Genomic DNA, 11397 nt, shown 5'->3' with positions numbered 1-11397 from the left:
AGCTGCTATTTCTAATAGGTCAAGTTATCATACAGAGTAGCAGTTCCCTGACCCTTCTCTCCCCACAGGTCAGTTTCATGCATGACTTAATCGATGTACTGAGGGATCATACACATAACAAAACACAACAAGAGCACTCAGAGAGTGCAAACCTTGACCAAGGCAACACCAATGTCCTATGAATGATTAACCGGAGATGATTTTTAAAAAGGGAATATCTGAAATAAACTCAACTGCTCTCACAAACGAGAATACCAAAAATGAACCCAATCGCTCTCAAAAATTAAGTAAAAAAAAATGGAAAAATAATCCAGAATCCTTGTCCGACACCAAATTGATCCCAAAATTTAATCAGTTTGTGCCAGTCACAAGGCCAAACATTCCTGAAAGTTTCATCCGAATCCATTAAGCGGTTTTTGAGATATATTGTCCACTGACAAACAAACAAACAAATACGACTGAAAACAATATCTCCACCTTCGCTAAGAGGTTGGGTACTCAGCTCACAATTGTAAGTTGTGAGTTCAATTCCTGGTGAGGCATTGTGTCCTTGAGCAAGAGTCTTTATTTCACATTGCTCCAGTCCATTCAGATGGCAAAAATGAGTTTTAGCATGGTTTTTACGGCTAGATGCCCTCCCTAACGCCAACCACTCCACAGAGTGGGCTTAGTGCTTCCTACATAGCACCAGCTCAGGCAAGGTTGGTTTTGATATGGTTTTCCCAGCTGGATGCCCTTCCAGATGCCAACCATTTTACAGTGTGAACTGGATGCTTTGTACATGGCATCAGCATTGGCAGGGTCACTGAGTAAGTTGTAAGACAAAAATCCTTTGAGGTGGGGAGGAGGCATTGGAGGAGGTGACTTCGTGTCAGGTGATCAAAGGTTATAATGAGACAGAGATATGGAAACAGGTATCTTGCAGGTATCTTCAGACCCCAAATAGGCTAAACCCCTTATGAACGAGAAACCCAGGGTCACCCCATAAACCAACCCCCATTATAATATTATCTGCTCTATATCTTAAAGTGTGCCTCTCCCCTGGATATATGTATTTCTACAAACGATATATATATATATATATATATATATATATATATATATATATATATATATATAAAATACACACATGCACACACACGTGTGACTTTGTGTTTATCCTCTAACTCTGGTGTTGGTTTGTTTACGTCCTCGTAAGTGGACGGTTCGGTAAAGAGAGACTGATAGAATAAGTACCAGACTTTGAAAAATAAGGACTGGGATCGATTCTTCAAGGCATGGCTCCAGCGTGGCCGCAGTCCAATGACTGAAACAAGTAAAAGATAAAAGAGGCACCAAAATTTAATTTGCTCGGAGCACCAACCACCCTGGGACCAGTCCTGACAGAGAAGCAATTAACATTCTAATAAGGCAGTCTTCGTGTCCCTCGGCCTGCTAGAAACAATAGCCAAACCTCTTTTAAACCACACTTCGTACAAAAGGGAAGGACAGAATAGATAAATTAGTTTCAAATATCGTTAAAAAAAAAAGTTGTAATGGTCATGGTTGGAATACCTTTAATTACAAGTCAGTTCAATGAAGGTTAAACAACAGCAATATCACATGGGGTAAACAGAGATCCTACGTAGTCACGTGACCAGCTGCAATCATACAAGCAAAATCCTTCCTCCTCTTATTCTGCCAAATAATTGATGGAGGTGGAGAAACGTCGTCTTTAATAATAAATGGAATGGTAAAAACGGAAGAATGCGTGGCTAAATGACTAAATGCTTTTCCGCATTTAACTATCATGTACCTTTTTTTAATTTCTCCGTAGTTAACTCAGTCATTTCATCTACGTTTGGATTGACATCATGGTGAATGGAAATAAAGTCACAATTTTGTAAAGAAAAAAAATTACAGGAAAATATCAAATTTCTAATAATTACTAGATAACGTAATTAAACAAATAATATCATAGGTAGTTTTATAAGCACACACTATACACCTTGCATACGATATCATCAGATTTCTTGTATACGAACTAATTAAATGTAATTAAATAAATGTAATTAAATAAATGTAATTAAATAAATGTAATTAAATAAACTTATAAAGCTTTATAAACACACTATACGACTCATAAAATGATAATTTATATAATGCAGTTTCCAGTGACGTAGTTAGAGTGAGCCGCCAGGGCAGCCGTTAGATCTGTCACCCCCAGCTTGGAGACCCACAAGTCAACACTGACTCATACCCACTAACCTACGCACCTCCTAAAAACATCGCTCGGGGCGGACCTTTCTCATCAGCTACGTTACTGACAGTTTCTCAATTAGGGTTATAATTTTCAGAGATAAAACCGGGGCCAATATGAGTAAAGATCAAAACCAAGGGACTTCATACAGGAACCAATCAGAGACATTTTTTTTTTTTTTTTGGAAACTTTTCAAATCTTTCTTCACTTTTACAATACTTTCACCATTTTCTTCAAATATTCTCAGCAAGGTTTTTGCTTATTGAAATACAAATTCACAACGAAGGCTTGGCTGTGTGCTAAGAAATTTTTGTCTCCCAACCACATGATTCTGGGTTCAGTCCCACTGCATAGAAACTTGGGCAAGTGTCTTCTACTATAGCCATGGGCCCATCAAAACGTAAGTGGATTTGAAACACAGAAACTGAAAGAAGCCTGCCATGTATATATGTGTGTGTGCGTGCGAGCGCTTTTGTGTTTGTTTTTTACTCATTACCCACCCCCTTGACAACCGGTATTGGTTTGTGCATGTCCCCGTAACTTATCAGTTCGGCAAAAAGAGTCCGACAGAATAAGTAAAGCAAAAGATAGGTTACTAGAATCGATTTGTTCGACTAAACCAGGAATCACCAAACTTTTTGCACGGCATACCAGATAACTGAGAGAATGACGAACACGGACCACACAACCATTTTGTTCAATACAACACAGTGAATACACAAAAAAATAAAGACAACCAGCATATTTATTTACCAGAATGTTATCAAAGAAGGCGACGTTAGCAATAAGATAGTTATATGACACCCAGTGCATACATACCCAAATCTTACAAAGGTAATGAGATTTTTGAAACTGGTGTTTAGCTTTTAAGATATGATCAACATTTGCTTTGGAATTGCTGCATCCAACCAAGAGAATTGCTTTCAAATGTGCATCAGTCAACCTCGTTCGATGTGTTGACTTCACATACTTCATTATTGAAAATGTTTGCTCACAGACACAAGTTTTTCCAAACACTGGTGCCATAACCAGAGGCAAATGAGGTCCCATTATTCTTTTACTCTTTTATTTGTTTCAGTCATTTGACTGCGGCCATGCTGGAGCACCGCCTTTAGTCGAATCAAATCGACCCCAGGACTTATTCTTTGTAAGCCTAGTACTTATTCTATCGGTCTCTTTTGCCGAACCGCTAAGTTACGGGGACGTAAACACACCACCATCGGTTGTCAAGCGATGTTGGGCGGACAAACACAGACACACAAACATATACACACACACATACATATATATATATACATATATACGACGGGCTTCTTTCAGTTTCCGTCTACCAAATCCACTCACAAGGCTTTGGTCGGCCTGAGGCTATAGTAGAAGACACTTGCCCAAGGTGCCACGCAGTGGGACTGAACCCAGAACCATGTGGTTGGTATGCAAGCTACTTACCACACAGCCACTCCTACGCCTATTGCAGGTATTTACACCAGTGGCGACGGTCCGCTAGCGGTGGGGAATATATATACTCTGCAGAAACCGGATGTGTGTGTGTGTGTGTGTGTGTACCTCATGGCCCGATGTGGAGACGACACTGGGAACAGCTGCGACCGCGGTACACAACTGAGGAAGACAATGAACCTGGTGATGCAGAAAACACTGTATTTGAATTTGCAACAGATCACCCGATGGAGATCTCGGAAACTGTGCCACTAACACAAAGACAAACCAGACCCAAGACCATGTTACCCGTTCCAGAGTATGGACCAGACAACCCAAGACGGTCCAAGAGAACCCGTAAAACCCAAGAGAGACTTTGCTGTTGATACTTCTTGTGTAGCATCAATTTCAGTGGGGAGGTGTTATATGGACTGTTAGATATGTGATTCGTCTGACGTTCCGTGTGTCATGTGGTTCGTCTGAGTTCATTGTTTCATTGTTGTTGTCTTGTGGGACTGTCGTAGTAAAATGTCATTGATAAATATATGGCGGACATGACTTTTGTTTATTCATAACGAACATTGGGTGAGTGCGTTCTTTGTATGTAATTGAACAATAAATGTAATAATTAAATTGTTTAACTCGTTATGTTATCTCTGCGAGTCAGTCCGAGGGAAACATAACACAAACATATACACACACACATACATATATATATATACATATATACGACGGGCTTCTTTCAGTTTCCGTCTACCAAATCCACTCACAAGGCTTTGGTCGGCCTGAGGCTATAGTAGAAGACACTTGCCCAAGGTGCCACGCAGTGGGACTGAACCCAGAACCATGTGGTTGGTATGCAAGCTACTTACCACACAGCCACTCCTACGCCTATTGCAGGTATTTACACCGGTGGCGACGGTCCGCTAGCGGTGGGGAATATATATACTCTACAGAAACCGGATGTGTGTGTGTGTGTGTGCATATGTTCCGCACAGTTTTTGTCTACCAAATTGACTCACACGACATTGATCTCGGCGAGGGAGTTTAATTAAAGACACTTGTCCAAGGTGCCGCGCAGTGGCATTGAACCTGAAATACGACCTTGCAAAGTGAGCTTCTTAACCACACAACAATCCCTGAAATACATTTCTCAAAAATATCTTTAAAAAAAAACAAGAAAAGAGAAAGACAACTGTCCTACAAATCCCAGACTGTGTTTTCCGAAGTAAAAGATTCCAAGACAACAAGAATGTGAAGAATTTCTTTAATTGTTGGCAGCATTGACAAAAATCTGATATTACCGTGACGTAATAGCATTTTGGTACTGAGCTTAGACTAAGTCATAAAATTCCTTTAGTTACGTTAAATAAACACTTTCAGTCATTGGACTGCGGCCATGCTGGGGCACAGCCTTGAAGGGTTTTAATCAAACAGAGTGACCTCCGGGAGTAATTTTTAAAATCTGCTATTAGTTTTATCGTTCCTTTCGCCAAACCGCTAAGTTATGGGGACGTAGACAAACCCACACCGGTTGTCCAGCGGCGGTGGGAAGGGAGACAAACACAAGTATAAAGACACGCACACAGACAGACAGACAGACAGACAGACAGATAGATAGATAGATAGATAGATAGATAGATAGATAGATAGAACGAGCTTCCATCAATCAAGATATCTGCTGTCTCTCCTAGGTTTGGTCCCACTGCGTGGCACCTTGTGCAAATGGCTTCTGTTAAAGTATTGGGTCGACCAATGCTTTGTGAGAAATATTTAGTAGACAGAAATTATACTGAAGCCCGTCAGTTATGGGTGCGTGTGAAGGTGTATGCACTAGCATAGCTAGAGTGTGTGCAGTCCAGAGCGGCCCTTCCGTTTGCCGCCCCCCGGACCCCACAAAAAACCCCATATATTGCCTACAGCAGACCCAAAAGTACCACCCCTTTAAAAGTGCCGCCCCTGATCCCAGCTACGCTAGTGTGTGTATGTCAGTTTAAGTCCTGTAAATTAGAGGTTCGACAAAAAGTGAGTGATGAAATGATAACCAGAATTTTAAAAATAAGAACTGCAGTCGAAATGATTGACTAAATTCATGTAGGGTGTGCTCCAGCATGGCATGTCCATTCACTGTAACCAGTAAAAGAATGAAAATATAAAAGAAAGGAAAAGAATTTCAATCGCGTTACCTGACTAGGAAATGTGATATCGAATAATGTAAGATATCATTTCAACATCTTTTTGGTTTCAAGCATAAATAGAGACTCTCACAATATTTGTCCCTGCTAAGTATTTTGCAAGCTCAGATTTAGCGATTTTAACTTCCCAGGACTTTCCAGAATCCCATCCTCGGAACTTTCCAGGAGGTCCTCTGAACTTTTCAGGAACTCCCCTTCCTTGGATCTTTCTAGGTAGTATTTCCTGCCCATCCTCGGAACTTTCCATGAAGTACCATCCATGGTGGCTTTCCAGGAAGAAGCTCGTCCTCAGAACTTTTCAGGGAATAATTCTTCCCCCTTCTCCCCTTCCTTGGAACTTTTCACAAAGTAATTCCCCCCTGAACTTTCCAGGAAATAATTTCCCCTGCTCGGAACTTTCCAGGAAGTAATTTGCATCCCCTCGCGTTTTAATCTATGCATCCGTCTCCACATGTGCACCATTTTTCATGCGAATCCACCTAGCCGTTTGGCCGGGAACCTCGAGACAAGAAAGAATACAACGGTCGCCCATGTTCAATTTATATTATAGCTGCGTGAAAAAGTGCCACACCCTAACAGTTGAGGGAACCCGTGGAAGAGGTAGGCCCAGGAAGACCTGGGCTGAGGTGGTGAGGCAAGACCTTCGTACATTGGGCCTCACCGAGGCGATGACTACGGACCGAGACCTTTGGAAATGGGCTGTGCGTGAGAAGACCCGGCAAGCCAAGTAAGATCGTTGCCAGTGCCCCTGGACTGGTTCTTGTGCGGGTGGCACATGAGATGCACCATTTTGAGCGTGGCCGTTGCCAGTACCGCCTGACTGGCTCCTGTAGGATTTTCGAGCGAGATCGTTGCCAGTGCCCCTGGACTGGCTTGTGCGGGTGGCACATAAAAGACACCATTTCGAGCGTGGCCGTTTTCGTGCGGGTGACACGTAAAAGCACCCACTACACTCTCTGAGTGGTTGGCGTTAGGAAGGGCATCCAGCTGTAGAAACTCTGCCAAATCAGACTGGAGCCTGGTGTTGCCATCCGGTTTCACCAGTCCTCAGTCAAATCGTCCAACCCATGCTAGCATGGAAAGCGGACGTTAAACGATGATGATGATGATGATGACTTCAATTTATATTATAGATTACAGCTATACTGAAGACAGCTCAGAAGCTAGACATGCTTTTATCAGTTTATAAAAGGCGTTCTGAGCTGACTATGGTGTTCTTACACCTTTTCACCTAAAGCAAGAATTTGTTCTCCACGGCAAATTGCAAGGAAAAAACTATTTCAGGTCCAAATATGTCCCAAATATAATTGAGCTCATCTAAAGTTCGTTTAGAGTTTTACATTTTGCTTGCGCAAGACGAAACTTTAGTTCAAAAAGTTTTGAGACCAAGTTGAACGAACAGTCTCATGGCTCAAGTCATGAAAAACTGAACTGCACGACAAGAAAAAGTGGCTCTTTTGCAGCAATGTGTAACTACATTTTGGTTGGTTTTTGTTTTTTTTAAGTAAACTGTGAAGAACCAACAACAAAATATTTGTTTTGAGACTTTGCAATCGTTTTCGTAGAGTCATGAAAAAGGAATTTAATGGAATTTCTCTAATAATTTCTGAACTACAAGAAGAGCTGGGAGTGAATCTATATGAATGTATATGTTGAGAGATATTTCATTAAATAACTACAGCTAATGAGCAATTAAAAAAAAAACAGACAGGCTTCTAGATTAGATGGAATTTCAAAAAGAAATGCTAAAATCAGATAAAGACAAGATTACAAGAGCATTCTTTTCTACTCAAGGCACAAGGCCCGACAGATTACAAGAGAATTATCAAACTTTAAGATTACAAGAGTATTATCAAACCTTTTTTATTGTATAAAGACGGTGAGTTGGCTGAATCGTTCACACACACAGACTAAATGCTTAGGGGTATTTCTTCTGGCTCTTCCACGTTTCGAGTTCAAATCCCACTGAGGCAAACTTTGCCTTTTATCCTTGGGGGGGGGGGGTCAATGAAATAAATTACCAATCAAGAACAAAGGTCAATGAAATCGAATAACCTTCTCCCATAAAATTATTGGCCTTCTGTCAAAGTTTGAAGCACTTACATGGAAGATTAGGCCAACGTTTTTCAAGCTGTTTTGTCGTGACCCACTGAAGGGTCGGGACCCACAGTCTGAAAAACGCTGGTTCATATTCTACACTTTGCACCCAGTTGCGTTGTTTTTTTCCTTTTTTTTTTTTTTTTTTTGTCGCGACCAATTTCATTTCTTTCACGACCCGCTGAAAGGTTGGGACACACAAATTTGAAAAACGCTGGATTAGGCAAATACTCGAAGATTGAAAGATTAGGATACAAAGAAAAGAAAAAACGTAAAATGGGATCTTCAGAGATTGTGGTGGTGCCAGGTTAGTGCAAGAATCTCAAGCATTCTCCTGTCTCTCAACAACTTTGTCTGGGCTCGCAAAATTTTATCTTAATGTTCTCTTCACAACTTCTGAAGCTGTTTTCAGATATGATCCATCCCATTCTTATAAAAATGATAACTCTATCCAAATTGATGTGCTAAACACAAACTATTGTTTCTGTAGAGCTTTAAAATTTTCAAATGGTATGTGCTGCTCAGGCGGTCAGATAACATTGCCAGCACTACTAGCTCCTTCTCAACCTCTTATGGGTTTTCTAGAAGGCACAACAATATCAGACAATACAACTCTGCATTTCAAATGACATCGTTTGGTGCATCTAAGAAGATAGATAAACATGAATTTACGCCGACGTCAAAGTTCAAGGGCAAGTCTATCACTTCATTGGTTCCTTGTTACCCACAAATGAACAACAACAGTTCCTCCAAATTTACTTTATAAGTGATGTAGGACAACGAACCCGAAGGAGGTGTTAAAATTTCAGACGATGGGTCGTGTTAGAGACAGCACTGACTGCTGCAAACGAGAGTATATCTACTGAAAGCTTTTTGGTGCGTTCAAAAATCACATAAACCCCACTACCAATTTTCCATCACAGGTTAGGGCCTGAAATACTCCAAACGGACACATAGCATGTTGCTTAGTCGAATGAACCCAGCATTTACTCCACAAATGTTTTGTTGTCAAAGCTGCTCTTTCCCATATCACCTGTTCCAACATAACTGTAATATATTATATACAAACGATGCCATTTTAATCCCATGCAACGCCGGATTCTCTGCTAGTATGTATGGAATATATATATATATATATATATATATATATATATATATATATACGAGGGGTATCTGAAAAGTTTTGAGCCTAACCTAGAATCGGTGCTGCTATATAGTTGAAACAATTTTTTCTGGTAAGTACAGTCTTTTCGGAGTATTCTTGCTCATTTTCATGATTCTGATATTTTAATTTTTTTTGTTGCAGATTTTCGAATTTACAAGGAAAATGGAGAAAACTGAGTATCATGCTGTCATAAAGTACCTTCATTTGAAAGGCATGACTCCATCAGAAATCCATGAAGATATGGTGAGAACCTTAACAGACAATGCTCCTTCATATGCAACAGGTAAACGCTGGGTAAATGAATTCAAGCATAGCAGGGAGAGTGTGGAAGATGATCCAAGGCCAGGGAGACCTCCAACTGCAACCACGAAGGACAACCTTGACCTTGCTCTTGGCATGAAAATGCAAGATCGCCGAATATCATGTTGTCAGATAGCCGAGAGACTGGGCATCTCAACTGAAAGAGCAGACAACATTGTGACAAAAGAACTTGGTTTCTCAAAGGTTTCTGCAAGGTGGGTCCCTCGCCTTTTGGCTCCTGAACAGAAACGCACCAGGTGCACTTTGTCCACGAGCAATCTGGAACTGTTTGAAGCTGATGAAGAGAAGTTTCTTGCTCGTTTCATTACTACGGACGAAAGTTAGGTCCATCACTACCAGCCTGAAACCAAAGAACAATCAAAGCAGTGGAAGCACACATCTTCTCCTACCCCAAAGAAGGCCAGGGTCATTCCTTCAGCTGGCAAGGTCATGACGTCCGTTTTTTGGGGATTCTCAAGGTGTCTTGCTGATCGATTACCTTGAAAAGGGTCACACCGTGACAGGGCTGTATTATTCTCAGCTACCGAAACGCCTCCGAGAAGCAATCAATGCACCTTGATTGGTGCTTTATACGTTTCTAAACTAGCAAAATCATTAACAGCGACCTTAAGATATCGAAACACACACACACCTATTTCAGGAACCGATCTCAAATAGTCATAAATAAATTGCGGTGGCATTGGCGTTTCTCTATTATACACACACGTGTATGTATGTAACTATAATTTCTTTTTCCGTCTACTTCGATTGACTTCGTTTTCAACGGCCGTCATTCACCACCTCCCCAGATTAAGTTTCAATATCCGTTTTTGTAACTACACCACTATACATACATACATACATACATGTATATATAATACACACACGCATACACATATATATATATATGTGTTGTATATGTCTAGTGTGTGTGTCTGTACGCACGCAAGCTTACAAACAAACAAAGGAGAGAGATAAGCAACGAATGCATGGTATTAATGAGATTGCCATTTATTGATAACTTATACACAGAAGCAATTGTTGTCGGTGATTGCTCATAGAAAAGCGGGTTGCAGGAACATAATATTACCTGTTACCTTCCAATCAATTATTCAGAAATTAGACACCTCTTCATATCATCTGACAATTTTCATTTTCAAAACCCGTTCTCTTTTCTTTTCTCTCTCTCTCTCTCTCTCTCTCTCTCTCTCTCTCTCTCTCTCACACACACACACACACACGCACACATACACATATCTCTCTGAACTTTATCATGATGTATTTATAGTTTCACTTTTATGGATGAATATTAAGCAATAAAGTTAATTTTTGTACCTAAGAACATCTCGTAAAATAAATCTTGTTTTCTTACACTCAAATTAGAATAACCAAACTGCGATTGTTTTTCCATATTTTTATCAAATTTCTTTTTCATTCTTCTTCTTCTTCTGGATAGAGAATTATTTTCGTGACGTCTTCACGCACACACACACACTTTGAAGTTTTTTTTGGTTTCGTTTTTCTTTTTAAATCCTTTGTATCTTAGCCCTCTTACTTTGGTCTTCATTGTACGACCATTCTTTAATCCGGCACTTTTGGTTATAGTTTTTTTTTTTAATATGTTTTTAAAGCTTTTCCTTCTTTTTCTTTAATCACTTGCCGTCTGTATGTCTCTTTGTTAATGGAATTCCATCGCTTCGCTTATAATTCCCTGTTTTACAATATAAACCTATTATCTCCTAAAAGGCCTCGTGATGAAGACGGGACTCGCTAATAGTAGCGTCATTAAACGCAACTGGAGACAAGGGCCTTCTGGGTATAACTTAAAAAATTGTGATGACCAAGTGAATTAATTGCTTATATATCCCATGACTCATTGGTGAAGTTTTCAAACCCTACTCCGAACGTTTGATGGTACACGTGTCTAAAATACCCTATTTTTACGTGCCCCGGTCAATCAGGCTTAG

General features: G+C 40.3%; 1 protein-coding gene across 1 annotated transcript in view; it reads left to right on the top strand.

Moving 5' to 3' along the window:
- LOC128249689 (protein GVQW3-like) overlaps positions 1-9914 on the top strand; it is a 17795-nt gene extending 7881 nt beyond the window's left edge. The window contains exon 2 of the mRNA XM_052974041.2: positions 9272-9914. Coding sequence (XP_052830001.1) covers positions 9293-9775 — 483 coding nt within the window. The 5' untranslated portion in view covers positions 9272-9292 and the 3' untranslated portion in view covers positions 9776-9914. The remainder of the gene's footprint in view (positions 1-9271) is intronic.
- Positions 9915-11397: the final 1483 nt, after the last annotated feature.

Source organism: Octopus bimaculoides, chromosome 16, assembly GCF_046866305.1.
Source record: "Octopus bimaculoides isolate indiv1 chromosome 16, ASM4686630v1, whole genome shotgun sequence".
NCBI lineage: Eukaryota > Metazoa > Mollusca > Cephalopoda > Octopoda > Octopodidae > Octopus > Octopus bimaculoides.
This window is presented reverse-complemented; position numbering and strand designations above follow the sequence as displayed.